The sequence below is a fragment of the Falco punctatus genome (genome assembly GCF_963210335.1).
Source record: "Falco punctatus genome assembly, chromosome: 12".
NCBI lineage: Eukaryota > Metazoa > Chordata > Aves > Falconiformes > Falconidae > Falco > Falco punctatus.
Window position 1 is genome coordinate 32,128,851 of NC_137592.1, and position 25,800 is coordinate 32,154,650.

A 25,800-nucleotide genomic window follows, 5' to 3' on the forward strand; every position below is an offset into this window, starting at 1 on the left:
AGATTAATTCATTATATAATCACTCAGAATTTTGCAGTCACTTTTGTTACTGGCTTTACCTACCTCTAAAGGAATTGAAGTTATAATGAAAGATTGAAATAGGTGCAAATGAATCGAGTGCTGAGCTCCTCTTACAAACGTGTGTTACCACAACTGTTTCAAGGTCACAAATTTCAATAGCTGATATTAGTATAGTTTCAGGATAGTCAATAAAACGAGGCCATTTTCTCCTGGTTGAGGATATAGTCCTATATCAAAGGATACTTCCTGTTACAAGCAACTGGATTTTGTAAACACATAAATGTTTTTCATCCATTTGAACAAATATACACCGTTATATTTGCAGAAGTATTGTGATTATTAAACCATGGTAATCAATATTCCCATGTAAACTGGATAAATGCAATAAATTAAAATGTGAGAAGGAAAATGTAGTCAAATTATTAGATGACTGGTGACTGGTGTTTAAATTATGTCACATGGCACATCATTAAATGTAGCTGATATATCCAAGGTAATTTTTTAGTGAATACAATTGTTAAACCTTTTATGTCTAACTACTGTGCAATACTTGCAAAGTTTTTCTTTTGCCAAAATCTGCCTTCCAGACCAACTACTAATCATAATATATATTCATAATACTTATGTTTTCATCCTTTATACAGAAACTCTGTCAGTGTTGTACATACTATATAGTGTATTCTGTATATACAATAATCTAAAAAAGAATTCCTTAATATTAATAAAAAATAACTACAGCGTCAAGGTTCAGTTACTATAAAATGTCATTTTAAGGTAACTCCACTCAAGACATCTGCCATTAAGGAATAAGATAGTAATAATAAGTAGTAAGGAAGTGATACATACAAGGTACTGTTGAGAAAAATACAAGGATCAGGTATCCAACAAAAAACCCAAATCCTATAAAGCAAAGAAATCAGCAGACGGTTTTCCATTCTACTTGCTTAAAACTTTTCCTAAGCAAGAAGATTTACAGCTCCAAAACACACACAACCCTTTAAATAGCATCCCACCTACAAGCAGGTACAGAGTCTGTCCAGAGTGCCTGATATGAAGAGGAATGAGACACTACGGGTTTGTCATTACAGTCTTTGCATCACATGAACTTTCTAGATGTAGAAACAGTAAATGAGCCAAGACACCAAGGAAATTGGAAGGTTGCTTCCAATTTAACTAGTTAGCAAAGTATGACCGTGCAGATTGGATTTCTGATTTATACCAAGAATAGCCACACCCTGACAAATGCTTAAGATGAATAGAACTGTATTATTCATCACACGGAACACAGATTTAATGGCTTTTAAGGACCAGCTTCTTATCGTAAGAATATATTTGTGTGATGTCTGTGAACAAGTATCCTCGTAGCAAAACCAGGTGCTTATTTATAAGGGAAAATCTTGACCCTACTGCACCTTCCCTCCGGGAGAAAGGGGAGAAAGTAAACATGGCTGGTATTCTTCATATAAACAAACAGAAAAGAGTAAAAAATTCTGAAATAACCCCCACACTTCTCTTTGGTGTTCATTCTTCCTTGTTCCGTTGCCCAATTCTTGTGTCAAATATAATCAAATGATTAATATACAAGGAAAATCTGAGGTCAAACATGATCAGCTGATAGAAGAGACTTGCTGAAGTCAGTGCTATTCAGACTTAAAACTTACATCAAGCTGTGGACTGGCCCTAGACAGATTATCTCCAGAGAGTCTCTGTTGAACAAGACCATGCTTTTTTCTGTGCCTGGTGGTTTAGCCTACAATCCTTTGAGAACAGAAAAATGCATACCTCAAAATGTGTCTGTTATTTCATCCTGAATGCTTTCTATAAGTGTAGCCTCCTTTTTCACTGCCAAAGATTTACGTCTCACAAAACTAGGAGACAAACTTCACAAAAGGTCAGCCTGTACTTTAGGATACTTCTCCTTACCTTGATATCCATGAAATATTTACTTTTAAAATATACCTACCTCATGTTATCAGTGCAAAAAGATTTACATTTATTTGCATTACTTATACATACATTAAAGTATACTGATGGCATTAAAAAAATAAAGAAAATCATGTAATACCTTTACTTTTACCTATGGATTTGGTGAAATGGTTCCATGAAGAAAGCATTTCCAGACAAAAAGAGAATAGAGAAGAGGAGAGAAACAACAGTAAGACTCATGAATATATGTAAATGCAATAGTATCTGAACATAAAGAAACAAAGTATCTGGAGACAAATGGAGATGCAATCAGTGTCACATTAGGGACTTAGTTTATTTTTTTCCAATCATGTACATGCAGAGAAACAGAAATAACCCATGCTTAGATCAGAAAGAGTGACACAAAAGTAACATGGACAGTGGGTTAGGAGGAAAAAAAAATCACTGATTTTTTTAGGTTGCAAGATCGTACTCTCAGCATTCCAGAAGCCAGGAGCAGGAGTTTTCTGCACATTTCCAACCAGCCATGCATTAATGTAAATGGACTCTTCAATGTGTACAATGTGAAAGCTGAGTATCTTCTTTCAGAAGCTATCTGAAGAGTGCTCTTGTGCTTCGTTTATCTTTTATCGAATCACAGGTATTGTATTTTCTGATAAATACATGAAATTTTCTTAATCACCTTCTTACTTCTCTCACCTCTTTTCAGTTATTGTATTGCAAGAGGGGGAGTTGAGGAGGCAGGAAGGACAAAAGCTTACAGAGCAAACAAACAAAAAAAAAACAACGATGAAATAAGATGTGACTAAAACCATGTGTTTATTTGCAGCCAAAGACAGCTTTCAAGCATTTGCCCATCATTTGCAGTGATGGATTCAAAGCAGCTACAGAACAAGAAGAAACAATGAAAGCAGAGTGGAAAAGGAACAGAGCCCATACCTTGGTCGCCCATCATCAGGTGCGCCAGACCTTGAAGGGAAACAAGAGCACAGTCAGCAATGAACAAGGGAGCACGGGAAGGTGGTATTGTCACAGTGACAAAAATGTTTTGTGACAGGCATCTGTTTCCTATGAGATGTCTGTATCACAGAGGGAAATCAAAGAGCATTTTTCAACCACTGGTTGGAATGCTTTGGGCTACGAGGAACAGAACTGCAATTCAGACACTGCGTGCTGTTTTATTGTGTATTTCTTCTGTGCAGTAGTTGGGATGACAGAAAATAAAATGCTTTCAAATCCAACTAATTCCTTTAATCTGACTTTATCATATTTTGATTATATTGCTTTGAACACTTTGCTGGGAGGACTTCCTGTCCTCTATGTATGAAATGATGTTAAAAACCTGGAGAAGTGTAAACCTGAAAAATGGGCTGGGTCTGATCTTTTTCCCCTCATAAAAATGAGCATTTCAGGTAATTAAATAAGATTTCTTCATCACATTGAAATGATAATGCAAGGGATGTCTCCTTATTTGTGTGAAACGTGACAGTAGAATGACTTGTTCCAGAGAAGGAAAATTATTACATATTCAATATAAAATACATAGCAATAAAGAAAATTTAAGTATCAGCTTCTGAAGCTACTTCATAAATCTGTGAGAAATAGATTTTGCTGTATATTTGTATTGTGAGATGAAATCCAGTCATACCAGTATAGCTCCAGTGACATTTCCAAACAGATGTCCAAAATGATAGTCACTCAACCAGAGTGATTACTCTTTAACATAAGGGGTTTTTTTGATTAATGAAAAAAAATTTATACTTATATTCTCACTGAGAATAATGTGATGTAGGGAGATAATTTTTTCTAGAAATATGAAAGATTTTCATGCTTTATGTCTGGTGTAAAAAACAGGCTTATTCTTGTGGAACTTAGCTGGTTTAGGATCCATTTTAGAAGTTATGGGTTGCTCATGTGTTAAATGTGCTTCTCTTCTCCAACAGCTACAAAAAGTGATACATTATTTCCTTATTGACAATTAATTAAAATTAATTCACACAAAGAAGGTGTGCAATAAAATATCCTGCTCTTTATTGGAAAGCAGACTTCCTGGAGAGTTCCTGTGATTTCTAATTCACAAAGAAAATTAGGTGCACAAATGACTCATAGTACTTGGGGAGGGGGGGAGGGAGGGGGAGTTCAAAGAGGATACTCCCAACTGCAATCAGTCTTAAAAGTATTCATATCTTATCAGTTCCAAACCACAAGTGATGTTCAAAACGGACTAATAATAGTTTTGCTGAATTAGTGTTTTTTAATGCCACCCTTTCTAGAAGGGTAGTTAGACCTATGGGCCTGATGTGCCCCATCTCTTGTGCAATGGATTCTGTTTCCAAACCCAGTGTCCAGCAGCTGGTGGGATTACCTGGGGTTCACAGCAACGTAAGTGAAATCTGAGCCAGACCCCAAAGGGATGCTGCATAAGCATTGCACGGGAAAAATCACACAGCTGTGCTGCAGTTTGCAGCTTGTGGAAGAGAGTAGGCATGTTTACACGTGTGTTCTTGGTAAGTGTTGCTGCAAGAGAAGCACACTGGGTAAATGCACAAAGTACAAAGACCTACGGTCAAGCTTCGGTCCTTCAACACGGGATGTCCTTGCTCGGACCCCTGGCTGCACACACAGCCTTCTGGAAGCAGTACTCTCTTCATTTATGAAGATTATTTAGCTTGTCTTTTGACTTTTAAATTTTTGTCTTGGCAACGATAGTAAAATGTTAGACTTTTGACATGGCCTTAACTGTATTTGATAGAGGGAAGGTGAAATGAGTCGAATGTTACAACATCTTTTTTTCTTTTAATAGAATAGTTACTTTTCTGCAGCTTCTTTAAGTGAGCTCTTTCAGCTCTTAGAAGGTCTGCGGCAAATCGCTGCCACATCTCCTACAGGAACACAAAGAAGGTAATCTCTTACTAACTTGCATTTAAATATGGTCTTTATAGCTCTAAGGGCCTAAACAAAAAGCCTGGCCTCAAGAGATCACCGCTGGTTGAGAGCTACTATTCTCGCTAAAATGATATGTAAGCTTGGTGAGTTGTAAATACATGATTCATATATAATTTGAAAAAAATGTAAATGGCAGAAGCGCCTCTTGAAAACATCATAGAAACCACTTGATTTTTAAGAGTCACTCACAGTACTGTTCAACTAAAAAAGTCAAGTAAATGTGAAAAACACACTGCTCAAACCAAACAACTATCAATTAAAATATTTAGCACTAGTCATCAAGACACTGTATTTTGTTTGACTCTGTATTTTACTTTATTTGTGAAGCAGCAAGGTTACTTACACTTACTTGCTGAAAGCACATAATGATACTTAACTTATTTTATATTTTTCCAATCTATGGATGAAGGCTATGGAAGAGTGAAGAATTACTATTACTGTACCTGTCCACAGACTGTTTAAAATGATACAGATAAATCTACCCTGAGAGCAATCGCTGCTAGATTTTCAAAATGACAGTCTGCTAATAATAGAGGATACCACAATGGATAGTCAGGGGAAGTTCCAGCGTTAACCAGCCGTGTATAGGTGTACCACACAGTGAAAATATTCATTTATGCACCATTACTTCATAAGCAGAATGATAAAACCCTTTTCTTTATGAATTAGGAATTAAATATTTAGTAGGAATCCCTCATGTGTGATCCATGACATCTTTATACTGAACTTGGCTCTGAGAGGAGAGAGTTACGGGGTACAAGATGGGACAGTGGAAGCAGATATGAGGATAAGGTATTTTCTTAATTTGGTGCATGAGTTCCATGCAGAGCACAGGCGAAAACAAAATTTAAACATGGTAAACCTGTGGTGAACATGTTCATCCCTAGCACAATTTTAGTAAAATGAATAAATTACAGTCTTTTCATACCAGCAACATGTACAAAATTAACTCTGTACGTACTAAATCCTTGTTTTCTTATGTAGTCTAACTTAACAGAGATGCTCAGATATCACAGAAATCAAAGATGAAAAATTATAGCTCGGTTTCCAAATTGTGCTTTGGACTCACCATTCTACCCTTCCATTCTTTACATATACACCTTTTGTAGCTTTAATGTATGCATAAGTATCTAGATCTGTGTTGGAATAAATTTAAGGTTGCTGTTTTAAGAATCAGATTCAGGTAAAGCCTGGATTAACTGTTATCCAGGCTTTATCTTGTACTGCTGTGCATAAATGAATAGGTGAAATGAAATTGCACCTCCTTATCTAGTTATACTGATCCTAATTCACATTTGAGACTCATGTTGACACCAGTAAGAGTTTTATGCACAGATCAAATATAAAATTAGGTACTTATTTCTAGGCTTTTATGTTTTCCAGTTAGAATTCCTATCCCAAGTGTTATTGAATACATTCTTGTTTCACAATGCAAAGGAAATGGTATTGGTATGTATGTGTGTGACAGATCAGAATTGTTTAAAATTTCTTTCTCCTACTGGTAACATATTTTAAGGAAATTGCACAGCATCGTGCATGTGTTAAATCTGAGCACCTCTCTTTGCCCTTGAATACAGTAGCACAGAGAAATGCGGTACCAATACTTCCAGGCTTTTTCAATAAATTGCCACTGACTAGGCAGGCAGTGGTCCACAGTGCCTTGAATCCCGAGTGGACTCATGTTCCGCAGTGGCTCAGGATGGGACCCTGGGTCAGAGCTGTGCCAGGGCATTCACTTTGCATATAAGTTAGCTTACAAAGTCCTTGATTTAAAAATAGCTTTAAAGTATTTGGAAAAAAAAAAAAGGGAAAAGTTATTTCTCAGTTTAGATAGATAAATATTTTTTTTTCCAAATAGACAATTGTTTATTTAGTATGCAAAGATTCAGCTCAGTGAAACTTTTAAAAGCACTTGTCCGTCAAAAAGCACCTTCACCTTTTGGCTTATAAGCAAAAAGACAGTATTGATTCCCAGCAATAACTGATCTGTGAAGCATATTCTGTACCTTTAAAACTATGATACATGCACACAAAATGTTTTATCAGCTAATAGACTTACTTACCAATATTCAGGCTAGCTGGCACTGTGCTTTAGTTTCCACTGCCCTGTGCCATACTTTCTTTAAAGGGACTTAATTACATACCAACATTATTATTGAAATCACATGCTGCTTCTTTCACCGTGTCAAAAAGGCAGGGTGCATTATGTTGAAAAGTTAGAAGGACTGTTTTCCTAAAATTTTGTGCTGTGCAGGATATTAGAGCAAGCAAGATTTGTAGTATTAAAGAGAAAAGCGCTTTCCATTTTCCTAAGCAATTAGAACATAGGTATTTAACATGCATTACATTCTTATGAGGATTTATGCTCCATACCAATGAAACAAATAGTTTGTTGTGTTTTTCATACAGAACATGAGAAGGAATCAATACTTCTGCAAATCTCCTGAATGATTTTGAAATGTGATGTCAGTCAGTCACAGCAGTATAAATCCCATTGTTTCAGTGGGGATATTCTGGAATTACACCAATAAGACCAAGATTAAAATGGAGTTTTGCTTGTGTTCTGTATGGAAAAAGAAATCACATTTATTTAATAAACTTGTATACCTTTATGGGTAAAAAAATGCAACTTACCGTACTGAATGATATATGTACTTTTATAACATTAAGCAGAAGGGGAAAAAAAACCACTAAACAGAAGGAAAAAACAGGAGCTTAGGAAAATAAGGTAGAAAGCACCCACCTTCCACATAGTTGTCTTCTGTAAGCACATAACAGGGAAGGAGAGAAAAGGAAAACATTCATTAAGCAGCATGCAGACTGGAACTTGCCATTGCATGTCTTCATCATGCAAGGCATCAAACACAACATGCAAGTGCTCCATTGCTACAATCCAGAGGGAAAAACAAAAGCACCAGGGAAGCAGTGTTTCCTCTATTTAACCAAATTTATGTGATATGAAATAAAACAAGACTGTTTCCACAGTGCAAAAATTGTACAGGATTTACTGCAGCTCTTTGTAAGTTTAATTACTATTAGACATTAATCAGAGGATCTTCTTGGAAGACTTTTACAACTATGTATTTAAAAGCCATCAGTCATTTCTGATAAGGATTCCAAGTTCATTTGCTTCTACTTTCCCATTCTGAATTTTCCTTAACGACCTGTATGAAGTAGATGATTTTAAACAGATCGAACAAGATAACTTAAGTTTTAGAATGTGGTGTGAAGGTGTTACTACAGGCAGCGTGGCTGATCCTGCAGTCATTACTGAGACATTCACTCTGGTCATTGGCTCAGATCTCAAAATCCAGTGTGGAAAAACTGTCACTTAAACTGGGTGGAATAACAGAATTGTAGGATCGTGTCCCACAGCATTTGTCAGCATCAGAAACTTGCACATCTTAAAAAAATGAATCACTTCTCTGCCTAGTACAGCTAGCAAAGGCCACAGCAATCTCAGGCATGGGTTCTGCCCCCAGATCAGGTCAAAGGGCATTTTGCCTAAGTAAAAGCTGCTGTCAACAAGCAATGATTTGGCCTTTCATCCCCACCCCAACATCAATATGGGGCACAGGAAGGAAGGTTCGCCCAAAGCCTACAGAGCGAAAGAGGACTAGGAACTGAGCCTCAGCTAATGAAGTGGACAGAATTTAAACAGGCTCAGCATCCTAGTACTCATGCTAGTCCCTATAGTCCTCAGCTCCTCTGCTGGGTCGGTGCTTTTGAGGGAATATGCCTCTGTTGCCCATTATGATTTTGACTGAGGAGAGGATAGGAGTGAGTACAAAGATGATGTCTCAGGGGAGAGAGAAAATGGGAAAGGTAAAATAACAAAGGAAAAACAACACGGAAGTCAAGGAGATGGACTGTGTGAAACCAACAAAGAAACGGGGATGGGTGATAAGGCGGCAGCCTGGCTGCTTAGGAGATCTCTTCCTGCAGTTGGTGCCTTCTCCACCAGCTCTTCCTGGGGAGCAAGCACTCAGAAGCAATTGCAAATTGAAGCCCAGTTCTGTCATTACAGGTGATACCTCATGGAGTCTTCCTATACAAAAATACCTTTTCATGTGACTGTTAAGAAATGCGATCTAAAGTAATTTGGATATATTGTAAACAAAGAGTCAATATAATGAGTTACACAGAACTGGGCTCAATGATACCTTCTATGCATTTCCTGCCAGAATGTGTCACTTTTCATAATGAAAAGCATTTACAAATCAATGGCACAAACCCCTGAAAAATCTCATCATAACTAGACAGTATTCCAATACATAATTTGAAAAATTTACCACTTTTAAAATAATAGCTATAATAAACAATGAATACTAAGGGTTTAAGTCTCAGGTTTTAGTTCTAATACTCACAGGTCAGAGCAGAGAAAGTTATTTGGCTTAAGATATTATAAATCACCTTTTCCATGCACACACTCCAAATTTAGACTTCTAAAATCTCACTGCCTTAAATTTTAGTTTGTTATGATAGTGCAAAGGGTACATACTGGTTCATGCATTTAGGAAAGAGGCTGAAAAGAAAAAAAATATGAAAAGCAGTATGCCTGTTGTGAGTAAATACATGAAGACCAACAAATCGAAAAAAAGTTCACTGAGAAAATGAAAAACACTAGATTTCACACAGTAAAGATATTACGTTCTCACAAGATGAAGATATATTCTATACGCAGTGTAAATTACAGTGATATTTGGGCTATTAGAAATAGCTACTTACAGCTAAACTCTTCTGGAAGAGTCTTCTTCCTTTAACTGCATATAGTAATTTCTTTTTTTCAAGTACAAAATCCCCCAAACTTAATGAAAAATATATCAGTTATTTCAACTGTAGTATAACTTCAGGCTCCTTCATCTAGCCCTGGTTCCCAGGGTGCTGGTATGGTGCCATACCAATACTGCAATGACATTCTGTCTGGTGGCTCCACTTAGCTTGACATGAGTACTTAAACCCAACGTATGAACTTGCTGAAAGGCCAGTTCTGTTGTTCATGATGGAGTCAAAGGAAGAGTTCTGAAAACATCACAGGCAGTGTCAGATGGTTAAACTCATCTTATTACAGGGTTTAACGTACTTTGTTCTGTATCATGGCCCCTGTTCATAGCAGCGATTGGTATGTCTTTTTTAATGACTGTCAAGCATAAAGATTTATGCTAGCTGAGCAGCTTCCCCTAAATGTCTGATTGATTAAACTTTTAAGTGATAGTAAGTTAAACTGTCAAAATATTTTGAATTAAATAAAATTGAAAGTGCTGCATTCCGGTTCTGTGAATAAAACAGTGTATATAGCCAAACCCCTATGCTCTAGCAAACAGCAATGAAAATTTTATTCCTCCACATGTTTTTGTCATGGTAAGTTAAACCACCTTAAACAGTTTTGCAATTGAAGAAAAAAATTAGTTCAGCTTGTTCATGGTACATTACAAGGTTTTAATGTTAGATTAGCATTCAGCATTATTATTTATTTAAGGTGGTTTTTTGTGATGGTTGATATATTTCTGTATCACTAATACTTTGCTTGACTTCCCTGATTGCCATTTTCTTGGCATAGTCTGTTCTTCTAATCACAGACCGAGATGCCAGAAGACCCAAATTCTAACTTTGCTTTTTATTAATTTTGCTTACTCCAGCCACTGAAAAAAAACAACAACAAAAAAAAACCAACAAAAAAACCCCAAAGCCAAAAAATAGGAGGGAACTCATTGAAAACCTTGTATACTATCAACACCTTAATTTTGCAATTTGGAGGGAACAAAATTTTCCTCATTCATATCAGGGGTAACTATTTACGTCATTACAATTGCACTGGTGTAAGATTTATATACCTGGAGGACAGTAAACCCTTATTACACATTTCTGTCGTTGCTGATGATTTAGCCACCTATAGTCTGAATTTAGCCACATTTTGATCCATCCACCCTGAAGGACATAGCCAATAGGCTACTGAGTAGGTCTGCTGGCATCAGTGGAACCAGAATCTTTCAAGACACAAAGTGCCATCTCCTCACTGCTGTAGGCGTTGGCAAAGAATGGCTCTGCCTTTTCTACACCAGCTGATCATACCAATGATCTTCACCGATGCACAGCCCAGGTACAAGACCAGGAGCTAAAAGGGACTGTCAACACAAGAGCAGAGGAGAAGGGCCTTACAGCCTCCACTGGCAACTGGATGACTGCCCAGACAGATAATTTTCTCTTCAGCGCTCTGACTTCTAGTAGATGTGAAAAGTTCTGTTTTCACATTGTACGAAGCTACTCGCTTGAAGAACTAGACAGGTCTTCATCCACTGCAAATGTTTATTTCCTAGACCTTCCCCCCCTTCCCCCCCCCCCCCCCCCCCCCCCCATCTCCCTGCCTCCACAATGATTGCACTGCTGGTTTTTGTGTTTACAACCCAATTCCTTTGGCCAAATTCTGCTCTCAGTACCGAGGCAAATACTCAGTTGACAGCATGTCATGGTTGAAATCAGTAGAACTACACAACTTACACAGGCTGTGAATCTGGCTTAATATCTTCAGAAGAATTGTCTCAGACTGCCCTTACTGAGCTGAGAGCAGAATCTGCTCCACATTTTTTGCAGCAAAAGCCCAACCAATTCTAATTATTTTAGCATATTACCATGATTCAGTGATATAAAAATGTGAATAATTTTTTACATGATGTTTTTATTAATTCAAGAATCATTTTAATATCCAGTGATGCTTCATGGAAACCTTGATTTGTTTTAAAACTAAGTGACTGTTTATTTGTTTTGTGGTTATTTCTGCTATTACACACTTTTTGTCTGCTAGATTATTTACACCTTAGCCACACAGCACAATATTTGTTTTGACAATTATATAAGAACAGTATTTTCATGATAAACAGACAAAACAGTACATTAGTCTTTTGAAGTTATAGAAATAACATTCTAGATATAACATAATAAGAAATAGCATATTAGAGTTGGCATTTTTATATGGGTTTTCCCCTCATCAAAATTATAGTTCAAAATCATATTTGGCAACAATGAAGGGTATAATATACCACAGACATAGTTCCTGGAATTTCGTAAGATATTCAGTAGTACAAATAGTAGGGAAGTAGCCTGAAATAAAGCTTATCTTTATGCAGGTGTCTGCCCTTAAAAATGATGAGTAGAAATTTAAGATACTATATTTTAAGTTTGTTTTCCGAAAGAGTAATGCATAGGTATATGTCTCTATAAATTTATCTAATTTAAAATCCTATACTAGAAAATGTCATTTAAGAGACAGCTTTTTCTATGGGAACGTACCCAGCGTCTCTCGGTTAGTGTTATTTAGCCTGTCCCATTGGGTTCTCAAATTGTTTGTTAGAGAAGCTGTTTTTTTTTTAACATGTGGTTCAAAAGAAAATATTTGGAAAAGATATGAAAAAATCAAGTATGTTATAAAGTATGTTATGAAGCATGAACAGTCATAGTCTCAATAATGATGAACTAAAGCAATTCATTAAAAATCTGCAACTATTAGCATTGGTCTTATCAAGTGCTGTGTATCTGACAAATTTCATTAGGATTATTTGAATTTTTTTGAAATGTACTTTTGAAACCCACTGTAAATATTGATTGTAATTATTGACTGTAATTTTGAATAATCAGAAATGTATTCTAAAGATACTTAGTACAGAACTCTGATTCTGTTGCAGCCTTCTGCTTGAATATTGAGTAAATAGGGAAGCAGCATTTCCTACAGCTGGGCTTCGTAGAACAAAATTTGGGATTCATCTGCAAAATCTGAAAATCCACCAGAATCCAGGGTACAGGGCCCAGGAGTTCCTACATTTCCACGTTTCTCAGGTCTGAAGTCAATATACAGCCTCTCCCAGACTCCACAGAGCTTTGGGTGGGCCCATGCTGAGGGCTTTCCCGTCAGCAGGTAGATATATAATATAACAAGGACTCTATCCAATTTTTTGGTGGAAGGAAGAGATTTCAGAATAACAGGAATTTGGTTCTGTTCTAGCTCCATTTTCTGTCTACTACTCTGTGAAGATCCCTTCTCTTCTGGAATGCCCTGTACGAGCCTCAGGAGGACAGTGTGATACTGCCAGGGGCACAGATGACGCATCTTGACCAAAAAAGAGAACCAGGCTTTCTGCCAAATGAGAATCATTAGGGCACAATTAGACCTTTCTGTGAGTTTTGTACAAGACAGTCATCAGCCCAAATGCAGTACACCTCTGTAAATTCCACTAACAACCACGAGTTTACTCTAGGTGAGGCCACCTTTTCTATACAGTGCTATATATCCCAAGTGCATTGAGAATGGAATAATGACAAGATCATTTTAGTTAAGCTACTGTAGATGATCTCCTGGTGTGAAGCAGCAACTAAGAGGGGCAGTGCATGTCTTGAATGCACAGGCAAAGACATAATGAACAGAAATAGAAAATGGCATTACTTTTTGTGGTGTAACTAAAACCATTACTGTGTTTAGCTCCAGTGCTCATATACTTAAAAGGAAGTGAAAAATGAAAGAGGTTTCAGAAAAAAAACCCCACCTTTTCCCACAATCATTCATGGCATTAAAAACCTGAGAAAACTCAGCAATCATGTCTTACACTGAAAGCCTTAAGATGCTCAATCTATTGAATATATCAAAGAAAAGATTAAGAGGTGTCTTGAACCCAGTTTGTAACTATCAATGTCGGGAGAATGATTCTTGATACCTGGAAATCCTTTCAACCAGACAAATGCTGGGATCGAGAGTCAGAAAATTTCAAACTGAAAATAAGATGAAATTTTCCAACAAAAATAAGCATTGGGAATATGGGAAATTCTTCCCTAAAGTCTTAAGACAGAGCCTTTTCTAACAGAAACTGTATATCCATCGTTGCTTGTGGGCTGCACTGTAGGAATCACTGGAAGAAATCCTGCATTTTGCCATTTAGGAGGGCAGGTTAATATTTCCATAGCTGTACATTCTGGCCATAACTTGTAGGAATCTATAAATTTTCTCCAGTCAAATCCGAACAGAAACCAAGCATAAAAAGCAGCAAAGACTTTGACACCCTGTTAAACACAAATATGTTCAAACAAATTGTTTTCTCAGAACCAATCTCTGCACCATTTGCACAAAGAGCTCACTTAGAAATTCTGTTTCCCATGAAGAATTCAAATATAATGGGTGAAAAAGAATCATTCAGGTAAATCATTACTATTATTTCCAGTGGGAAAATACCCACACCCCCAATTTACTTCTACACCCTGTAATATTTTCCAGTACGCTCTGCAGTTGTCTGCAGATGACAAACAGAATCAAAATCAAGACATAATTAAATCAATACTCTTTCTGAGGCAACAGTTCTTCTGTGCCGTTTGATTCATATACAGCTTTATCACTTTTCTATTGTTTATCATCACAAGTGTATCAAACATGAAATTATTCAACATTGCTTTAGCTTAATGCTATTAAACCATGATTATTTTACTGTTACACATTTTTAGATATTACACATCTGAACCAACTTTGGAGCTACAGCAGTCAACAAATAAGCACATCTTTGATTCTTATATCTCCTTTTTCGCAACTGCTTCCTAGAACTGACATTTTTTGAAATTTGCTTGTCCTCTTCTTTTAGTAATTTTTACCGTATTTCTAAATAAACTTGGAGTGACTCAGGGGAGAGATCATGATGTAGATATAAAAATAACTGCTTTTTAATTATATTACAATCCCAAGAAACTTCACTTTGGCCTTATTTTGTCACCTTCTTAAATTTAATTTTTTTTCTCCAAAATGGGTCTGGCTAGTCTCAGATGTGCTAAACTTCAGACCTGCTTGCAATATGTCAATGTTTTACAGAAATTTGCATCGGTCACTGGGACAAGTGTTCTTGCACCTGTGTCACAGCTGCAGTAACCACAACCAGGGAAGAAAGGTGGAATCAAAGTGTTTTTTAATAACTAAATTTATTAATATTAATAATAAAGATAATGAAAGAAGAAACAAATAATTTGTCTAAGTGAAGACAAGTCAAAGAAACACGGTCTCTCCTCAGTGTTTTAATTTCCATGTATAAGCAGAAAATGAAACACAGTGTAAATCTATGTATTTTACCATATCCTTTTTAAGAACTGCTGCTCTTTTTCCATTTAGCCTCTGGGACTATTTCTCTGGATTGGAAACATTCCATTTCCTTTTAAAATTTCTGAGATTTGCACACTACTCTTTGATTTGTGCTTTCAGACCTCTTTCCTTGTAATCACTAGAGGTCTTATTTGCTATCACAGAGAATGGATAGATTAACTATAATTAAGAACTGACTGTATATGGTCCACGTTACATGACTGTAACTCCTCTTTTCTTCCTAGCACTATTATTTTTTTGTATTTTCTCCTGTTTGTCCCTGCTGGCAACATGCATGAAAATATATTTTCAGGATATTCCCATCAAAACCTTTCATACAGAATTAACTACTCTGGCTGGCAGACAGTAATGGCAAGAACAGATTATGTTCTATAAAAGTGATGCAAGGTGACACAGGTATTTCTATTTGAAAAATACCTGCACTGAAATGAATTTGAAAAATTTATAAAATAACTTATTTCAACAACTTCTTTAAGAAACAGTTGTGAAATGAGGAATTAAGATTTTTCAGAATTATTTGTGCTTGTTTTGGTGCACATGAGAGTAGAAACTAGCCGAAATCTGATTCTTTGTTGCACTGTGCTTTGTATATTCAATTTTATCTATAAAAGAGGCTGAAAAATCAGGCCTCGATTACTAGCAGAAGAAATCAAATCACTGTCCAACCATCCTTTCAGCAAAACTGGTCCGTTAGAGCCATTAATACAATAGGATTAGCTGAAATGACAGTGAGTAAAAATGCTACACAGTGGTTGAACGGCAGAAGTAATTTTCCAACTGGATGGCAGCTTTACAGAGGTGATGATCCAGCGGATAACACGAGCAGGAGACTCAAAGGAGCAGAGGTCACATCTTTTGTCCATGAGAAGGATATTGTTTTTAGGCAATCCTTTCTAAAACTTTTCTACTGTTTCTTTATCGCATACTGAACTGGCATCTATCTACACTTTCACAATCTCTACTGTGTAAATATAATATTTCTCCTTTGTAATGCTTACAGGGTGATGACACATGACTGCACATTCTGCTCATCTGAGATATTCACTCAGGCCCTGACTGCACCTGGATATTTGTGCCTCCCCAGACTAGTACAACACCAAAATTAACAGGGCTGCATGCAAAGCTAGCCATATTTCTGTATTCATGTGCTGGTTTTCTACAAAAAAGAGGAATGTTGGTGTGCTGTCGTTGATGCTGTGACTTTAACACAGGTGGCTGAAGACAATTTGGTATCAAGTGTTCTTGAAAGTTAGCAGCTAAAATTATAGAAGACACACTGTGCACAAAAATAGAGTAGCAATATTCAAAATCACTTTATTGTATAATTATTTAGCTAATCACCATAAAATTTTCTTGGCTACTACTGCAATTCATTTTGTGGATGTGAACTGAGCTTAACCTTCCTTTGGAAGCCTTTAGGATGGTACAGAACAAACTTTCTGTTCATTTAAATGGGAAATTCCTCTGAACTGTGTAGAGCTGTGCTCTGAAATTCAGCATGGTGTAACCAAGTGTTTCATTTGACATCAAATTAAAATTTAATCATAGCTATCTGTGACTGCGAGAGAACAAAATAGCTATCTTTTTTTTTTTTTAAAGAACTGAACTTAATTTTCTCCTTTACCAGTCTACAGTAATTTCAACGCTAATGCTGAATGTTATTCTGATTAATTAGTGGTTATAGATAATGACAACAAAACTAATTACAAGAAAATTTACAATTTAAAAAAAATCAACATTTCTTCCCTTAAATTCTGGTCAACCTTAGCTAAAGTAAGAATTGACACACCTTCTTGTTTCCTCCATAGATTCTACAGGGACTGAGCAACTGTATATTTTGTTGTAGCAGTGTGCATGCCTGGATTGAGCTCCCACGTGTGCAGAGCACTTGCACACACTGCAATCGGGAAACAGATGCTTTACAACAATTCTTGACATGGATTGGTTAAACAGTTATCGGCATAAGAATATATATTGTAACTTTTATAAAGCTACTAAGTGATGTAAAAAACTCACAGGCCTTAGTTTAGAACAGGTGAAAAAGGTGGCTCCTGGCAAGGAGATACTGTACCTGATGTGCTTTTGCAAAACCCTGATGGTATATATATGATGGCTAGCTACATTAATTTTTCATCTATGACTGTTCCTATCTCAGAACTGCACAATTAAAATTTCTAGCGGTAGTAGGTGTTTCAAGACAGTTACATTTTAGGGACATCTATAAAATGAACGCAAACTAAGAGCTAGTTCTTCCCTTTCTAACAGTTTAATCAATACCACAGAATCACAGAATGGTTTGGGTAGAAAAGACCTCTGAAGGACATTTGGTCCAACCTCCCAGCTCAAGCTGGGCCACCTAGAGCTGACCGTCCAGGACTGTGTCCAGACGGCTTTTGAGTATCTCCAACACTGGAGACTCCACAACCTCTCCGGGCAAGTTGTGCCAGCGCTTCGTCACCCTCACAGCAAAAATGTGTTTCCTGATGTTCAGACAGCACCTCCTGTGTTTCAGTTTGTTCCCATTACCTCTGGTGCTGTCACTGAGCACCACTGAAAAGAGCCTGGCTCCATCCTCTATGCACCCTCCCTTCAGGTATTTATATACATTAACATGACCCGCCCTGAGCCTCCTCTTTTTCAGGCTAAACAGTCCCAGATTTCTTAGGTGGGACTCTCATAGGAGAGATGCTTTAGTCCCTTCATCATCTTTGGCCCCTGGTTGGACTCTCTCCAGTATGTCCATGTTTCTCTTGCACTAAGGAGCCCAGAACTGGACACAGTGCTCCAGCTGTGGCCTCACCAGCACTGAGTAGAAGGGAAGTATCTGACCTGCTGGCAATGCTTTGCCAAGTGCAGCCCAGGATACCATTAGATTCCTTTGCCCCAAGGGCATGTTGCTGGCTCATGGTCAACTTGGTATCCCCCAGGACTCTTTGGTCCTTTTCTGCAAAGCTGCTTCCAAGATGAGTGTCCCCCAGCATATATGGGTGCAGGGAGTTGTTCTTCCCCAGGGGCAGGTCTTTAGCACTTGTTGAATTTCATGAGGTTAGTGTCAGTCCATTTCTCCAGCCTGCCAAGGTCCCTTTGGATGGCAGCATGACCTTCTGGTGTACCAGCCACTCCTCACAGTTTGAGGGTTCTTCTCCTTACTGAGGGTAAACTCTGGCCCATCATCCAGATCATTAATGAAGATGTCAAGCAGGATCAGACCCAGTATTCATCCCTGGGGTACAGAGCTAGTCACTGGCCTCCAAGTAGACTTTCTGCCACTGATCATCACTCCCGGGGCTGGGCCATTCAGACAGTTTTCCAGCCACCTCACTGTCTGCTCATCCAGCCCGTACAACAGCAGCTTGTCTATGAGGATCTTATGGGAGACAGAGTCAAAGGCCTTTCTGAAGTCCAGGTAGACAACATTCAGTGCTCTGCTCTCATCTACCAGGAGAGTCAATTCATCACAGAAGTTTTACTAGTTGGTCAAGTATGACTTAACCATGGTGAAGCCATGCTGACTATTCCTTATGTGCCTAGAGATGTTTTCCAGGATTAGCTGCTCCATCATGTTCCCAGGGATCACAGGGAGTCTGATTGGACTGTAGTTCCCTGGTCCTCCTTCTCCTCCTTCTTGAAGATGGGGGTGAATTTCCATTCTTCCAGTCTTTGGATACTTCTCCCATCTGTCATGATTGATTAAAGATTATCAAGAGTGGCCTCTCAATGACATCTGAAAGCTCCCTGGGCATTTGTGGGTGCATCCCATCAGGCCCCAGGGACTTACATATTCCCAGTTTGCTTAGCTTTTCCCTGACCTGATTCTTTTCCACCAAGGGCATATATTCCTTGCTCCAGCCTTTCCCCTTTGTCTCTGGGACCTGGGAATCCTAAAGGCTAGTTTTGCCAGTAAAGGCTGAAACAAAGAAGGAAATAAGGACCTTTTCTATGTCCTGTGTTACCAGGTCCCTCATCTTGTTGACAATGGGTCCACATTTTCCCTGGTCTGTCTTTTGTCAGTAACGTACTTATAGTAGCCCTTCTTGTTGTCTTTGACATCCCTGGACAGAATAAATTCCAGCTGAGCTTTAGCTTTCCTAACCATTCCTGGATGCTAGGACAATGTTTTGGTATTGTTTTCAGGTTAGCTGTCCTTGTTTCCACCTTTGTGTGCTTCCTTTATGTGTTTGGGTGTGACTAGCAGCTCTTTGTTCATCCACACAGGCCCCCTGGCATTTTTGCCTGACTTCGTATTCATTGGGATGGAAGTCTCTTGTGCTTGGAGGAGGTGATCCATAAATATTAACTGGCTTTCTTGGACTCTTTTCTCTCCAGGGCCTTAACCCATGGGACTCTTCTAAGCAGATCTTTGAAAAGGTCAGAGTCAGCTCTCCTGAAAGCAAGTGTGAGCTTGTTTCTCACCTTCCTCCATGCTCTCATCATCCTGAACTCCACCATGATCACTGCAGCCACGGCTGCCTTGATCTTCACATCCCCAGCAAGCCCTTCCTTGTTGGTATGAGGTCCAGCAGACTGCCTCTCCTTGTTGGCTCTGCTGTCATTCGGAGGAGGACATTCTCATCAATTCACTCCAGGAGCCTCCGGGATTGCTTATATCCTGCTAAGTTGTCCCTCCAGCAGACATCAGGGTGGTTGAAGTCCCCCATGAGCACCAGGGCCTGCAAATGTGAAGCTCCTCCTATCTGTCTGTAGAAGGCCTCATCCACTTGTTCTTCCTGGTCAGGTGGACTACAGCAGACACCCACTATAATGTCATCTTGGATAGTTCTTGAAGTCTTCCTTATTACCTTTGGTCCTTTCTGAAAGAAATTACTTGGATATATATTCTGATGCTAATCTTTAATAATTTTACATATTTTTTTCAAACCTACATTACCTTCAGTATAGCCCATGTGGAGATTATTTTTTGTATAGTTATGCTGTAATTCATGTATCACAACACATCAGCATTGCAGCACGTTGAAGATGAAAAAGTGGTAAAGCATCTTTTCTATTGTCAGTGCTTCTATAGCTGGCAAATTTGTTAGAATGGCAAAGATGTTAGTGTCAAGAAAAATCAAAATAGGATCTTTTAGTGAAGAACTATTTCTGGGTTAAAACTTTATCAGAACCAATTATAATACTTCCTCATAAAAAGTTGTCTCTGTGGTGTATTGCCTTGTAGTACATATTAAGGGGACAGTGGGGAATGTTGTAATGACCTTTCACGGCACTGAGTCAAACAGAAATTTAGAAGGAAATCAGGGAGAATATATAAATGTAGACCTATAGCAGAAAATATCTGAGGAGACATAAATAATATTGGTTGAGTAATACGAAAAAATATATTTATTAAAATGCGTTCTGCATGTATTTCTTGGATACCATTCTTTCGAGGTTACATCCTAAGCATGATATGAAATGATATTTTTTACATTATTAAAACAAAATTTTAAAAATAAGTGGACTAAGTAAACTGTCCTACAAGGGAAATCCTTCACTGCAAGGTAAATCCTAGTGGATAACAGAAATCTTGTTTGATTACTGGCCTATTATTGAAATGAGCACACAAATCACCTGCTTCCTAGGTTTTATTCATTAAGAGGAGGAATAATTTTGAGTTTCCCAAAGTGGAAAAACTCCTACACTCTTACATCTAAATGATAATTAAAATTTCTCCCCAGCAGAGTATTTATGCCATTAAGAAATTCACAGAATTATAATCATGAAAGTAAGGATAGTGTATCACATAACCTATGCACTTAATCAAGTTAACAAAACTCCCAAACAAACCACAAACATTTCTTGCATATTTTTTTTCTCAATCACATTTTCAGAATAAAGAAGTAACCTGAGCAACTAACCACCTGCTAAGAGAGAAACTCATATTTGAACAAGGTGGAATTGTTATGAGTATATACTAAATACATAGACTACATAAGCATATGCACATTCATTTATGTAATAATACCTTATGCAATGTTAAATGTGTATAAATGTAATGAATACAGCCAACATTGTGAACAATAAATGACGCTATGGTCCAGCTATTAATATATACAGAAACCGAAACAGAAGCCATCTTCACAATGAACATAGGAAAAAAAAATCACCAACACCGAACTTCTCCAAAACATCGTATCAAGCCAAGGGACAGAAATAGATAACACTGAACTTCAGGAGAAATCTCCTTACAAGTCAACAAAACAAAGAATAATGCATATGAAGATGCTTATAAACTTGAAAAAAGTAGTATCAATGAATAGGATTCTGAATTTCTTGGGGTTTTTTTGGTTAAAGAAGATATTTCAAGGAACTGCAGTTCTGTAATCATTGTTTGTTTCAAAACAAAATTATAAGATGTAAAAAGCCACTAACAACATAACTCAAATTATTTTCATTTGCAAAGCCTCTTTATATAACAAGTTAAAATGTGCTAGATCCATTTTTTCATTCTGCTTTTTGCAGCTTATAGCAAATGCCTTTTTGCTTTAAGAAATGCATACTTCTTCCCTGAGTGTTTGTTATGAAGAACATCTAGAACATCTAACGCTTGTAAATCATTTGCTTCTTAGAAAAAGGAAAAAATTCAAAGCACATTTCCCAAAACATGCTTGTAATGCATGTAGAACAACCACCTCATTTTACTTCCACTAAAACAATCATTTTACTTCCACTAAAACAATCCAACTTTCACTCCCCAAAAAGTCACGCGTCTCTAAAAGTAGTTTAGAATATCAAGGTCTCAAATGTTTTCCTTCTTTTTGAATGAATGTCTTAACATTCATGACTGACAACTATCATTTTTTAAATAGTCTGCAATATTAGTGAGGTATCACCATTGTCTGTTGTGGGTCAAATTTTTAAAATGCACCACCTTCTGGTTAGGGCATTGCCATGAACTTTAAACAACTTTGCTGCTATGACTTTCTTGCATCTTCTGTCAATGATATCTGCATGCATTGAAAAGACATGTAAAAGATGTATCCTAAGAAACACTACAATCAAATTACAGAAAAAGGACATGTCCTTTACGTAATGTCCCACATTACATGCTTTTTCTATCTTCAGTAACAAGTAGTCTGATGAGAAGTGTACAATTTAAATAATCAAACCAATCAAAATTCTAGTAAATACCAACTGGAATAGAAAAACTGGGCAGGAATAGTTCTTACTACACGCAATAGGATCTTCTTTAGAACCCATTCAGACGGATAGAAATCTTTTCATTATTTTATACAGCTCGGATAAGACCTAGATTGCTCCTTGATTTTCATGGTTTATCTGCTGTGCTGCTACTTGGCGTGTGCAACTCCCATTGAGATCTCATGGTGAATCATTGGAACATAATGAGTTCATGAGTCCCCTTTTTCTGCCAGGGAAGCATTTCTAATCAATAGCTTTTAGTGTAATGGAAGTTACCACAATGCTTTCAAGATCTGGGTTTATGTTGTAGTTAAAATGAGCTTAGTGCCATCTCTAGTGTATAGTTATTGCTTCACCAAGCTGCATATTATACATCAGGTCAAGGCTGTTTGTCCAAACCAGTATTTTATAAGATGAAATAAAAGCAACACAGAAAATGTTGATACTATCACAGGCAAATCACCTTTATATGTTTTATTTGTGAATGTCTGCATAGCCATATATTAAGATATGATTTGTGATTGTAAAGTTATTAAAACAGGTCAGATAAATTTTTCATCTAAATTGATTTCAGTGAGTGTGCAACAGGAAAGTGCAGATTCTGATGGAAGATATGGTTATGTAAATCTCCACTGAGACAAGAGAGCTACTTCAGATACATGCAGACTGGTCTAAGTGCCTTATAACACAAGTTCAAATCCCTGGTTGAAGCCCTTGTAAACAGATTTTAAATTGGAACTCTTCTCTTAGAATTGCATCATTCAATTACATGTACTTGGGAACATAAAAAGAGGAGAAAGGCATTAAGAAAAAAGATTTCATTCAAGTGTTGGCTATTTTTTTCTCATTTGTCAAAATATTGTAAAAAATAGCTATATTCACAAACACTAAAGAACGTAAGTCGAATTCAGTGAAGAATGGAGTGCAGATTTAATTTGGGAAGAAACAACACATGCCTTCTAAGACTCAGCTTCTCCAGAAACTGAAAAACAGGGCTCACACGTACTGGAAGAAAACTGTGGTGGGTACAAAGGAGAACTGAAGTTCACTATGCAGCACTAAAGGCAGCTATGATTCTCTGAAATGAGATAAAAGTCCCACTGGAAATTTCAGGGCAATAGGAATTTTGTGACTGGATTACAGGATTGGACCCTAAAGGCTGAAGTTCTCACAGAGAGCTTAGTCATCTTTGTGCAATAGTGACACACATTTTGGTGTCATTTACATATATATAAAAGTGATTCCACTCACTTATGTAAATATGAAATGTCCTCCTGGAATTTGGTAGTTTTCTTAGCAAATATATGGACTATATGCAAATGAAAGAAGAAGAAGAGGAAGAGGAGAAAGAAGAAGAAGAAGAAAAAGAAGAAGATAACCAACAACAACAATGGAAAAAGAATTTAAAGAAAAAGAAGGGGAAAAGAAGAAGAAAAAGAACAGCAATTTTTTTGGGGAAATCTGAGCGCATAAGAATTTAGTGTAGCTTAGCACAGTACCATGTATCTCACTGACCTTGGGAAGTTTTCCAGGAGTCATTCCTCCCACAAATATTTTCTGAACAATTATAAAGCATTGGAGACACTTCTCCCCCCGGAGCAGTGATTGATTAATTATTCTTTCTGTATCAATTTTTCTTTAACAAATGTATTTACTGGGGCCATTTAATGGAAACAGAACTGTTCTTTCAGGTATGTTCCTGTATATCTCTTTGAGTGTATCTCATGGTCATGTAAAGGAAGCTATACCAAAGTGGGTTCCTCTGTTTTGTTCTTAAGATCTCCTATTAAAAAAATTAGTTTTAATTCCAGGCCTAGGTAGAAAAAAATGGATAATTGCCTTTTTCCCCCTTCAAAGAATAGCCTAAATATATTTAATGCAAACTATGAGCACGATTGTGATTATCTGTGCCATTTGAAGTCTTTGCCCATTGTACTTCTAGTGCAATGCATGGAGAATTATTGATAGTCTCAAGAGAAAGCTGGAGGTCAGTTTACCAGTCAGGGTTATACTGGTTGGCTTTGATGCCCAGGAATAAAAATTACACCTGTTCATCAGTGAGAAGCAGTACCTCATATGCAATTGTTCAGAAAGCACTTGGCTGGTTCAGAACACACAGTATTAACTTATAGAGGGTCTTATGAGCAATAATACCTCGAAATAATTCCAAAGCAATATATTTTCTGGCAGGCTGCTCTGCCATGGAAAGCATAGTAGTAAGTGTGTATTAATCAATGTCAGTCTTTACCAGCATCTCCCACTGATTTAGAAAGATATTCATCTGAATCAAGACTGATAAAAGATCAGTAGCTTAGGCAAGTACACATCTTTTCACTAAGAAATTAACAAACCCATATGCCCAAATTTGATTTCCAGTGCAGTATCAACAAGTCCTGTCGCTGTTATATATTGGTTTGTGTACAAAACTTTACACAGCTAATTTAATAGCAATTTGAGAGGGAGAAAAAATATTTGTAAAGAAACCGAACAACTGAAATGGATGGACTGTATGGTAAAAGAGGACACACTACTTTGCTGATCAGGACCCTCTCTAGAAGGGAAATATGAATATGAACTGACATAAAATATGCAATTGCGTTCATTGTGCTACACATAGGATTGAAGAGATTTTGAGGGCTGCTAAATTCCTTTACAGGGGTACAAAATCTTCTTCAGTAGACTCTGGAACTCTAGCACACTCATACTCATACTCATACTGCATATGTATGAAAAACACCCCATACAGCCCTCAAAAAACCATGCTGGAGTTACACAGCACCTTGAAAAATCAGAATCTGAAAAAACATTTTCATCCCTTAAGACATGTGCACCACTCCTCACAAGAAATAATCACATAGCTATGATTGTATGAAAATTTTGGAAATAGCAGTTCACAAGACTATTGGTAAACAAATTCTCTCTTTCAAGAGAAAAATGGGTCTTGAACTTTACAGGCAGCTACAGATAAACCATGACTTCAATGTGGAGTTCACAGAATAATTATAGTTAGTAAATAACACAGAGTGTTAAACCATTTGATCTTGTTGTAAACCTATACTTTTACAGATGAATGTAGTACTTTGTTTTGGGGGGAAAAGACCTCTTGAATTGGTTATTCCTAGGGCTAATTTTTGCTCATTCGACTCATGCTCTTTTTTTTAAATTATTATTATTGAAGCTTAATCACTAAAAATGACTCCCCCTTTTCAGATGATTCTGTATACTCAGGCTCTGAGCACTGAGTTCGTATCTTTCCAGATATAAATCTTTTTACCTCAGTGATGAAATAACCATACTTCATTAAAACATAAAACTTCTTCATGATTCTATAGTGTCTTTCATGGAAGGACCTCAGTGACTGATACATACAAATGCCTCCATGAAGCAGACAGAAAATTTGGTAGCAAATGTTTCCATGCAAGCACAAATGCTGCTCGAGATTCATGTGAGTGTCATTCAATTCAAGTGAACCTGTGCATCTAGGTCTTCTTCCACTCATAGCTGAGCTGAAGAAAACACAGTAGGGCAATTTTGATTTGATTCAGGAAAAATAAAAGCCAAGACAGAAGATTTGGCTAGGCTTAGGCACACAATATTTTGTTTACAGGTAGGTGATGTCCAGACTTAAACTTTTCTGAAAGATCAGA

At 37.2% G+C, this 25,800-nt stretch overlaps 1 protein-coding gene across 12 annotated transcripts in view; it reads right to left on the reverse strand.

Moving 5' to 3' along the window:
* NRXN1 (neurexin 1) overlaps window positions 1–25,800 on the reverse strand; it is a 730,370-nt gene that overhangs the window by 639,532 nt on the left and 65,038 nt on the right. For 3 of the 12 annotated variants that reach the window (XM_080407813.1, XM_080407811.1, XM_080407808.1), the window contains one exon: window positions 2,887–2,916. The exons of 4 other annotated variants lie outside the window; for them this stretch is intronic. In XM_080407813.1, coding sequence (XP_080263939.1) covers window positions 2,887–2,916 — 30 coding nt within the window. 5 more of the 12 variants (XM_080407807.1, XM_080407810.1, XM_080407800.1 and 2 more) reach the window with 4 other exon arrangements.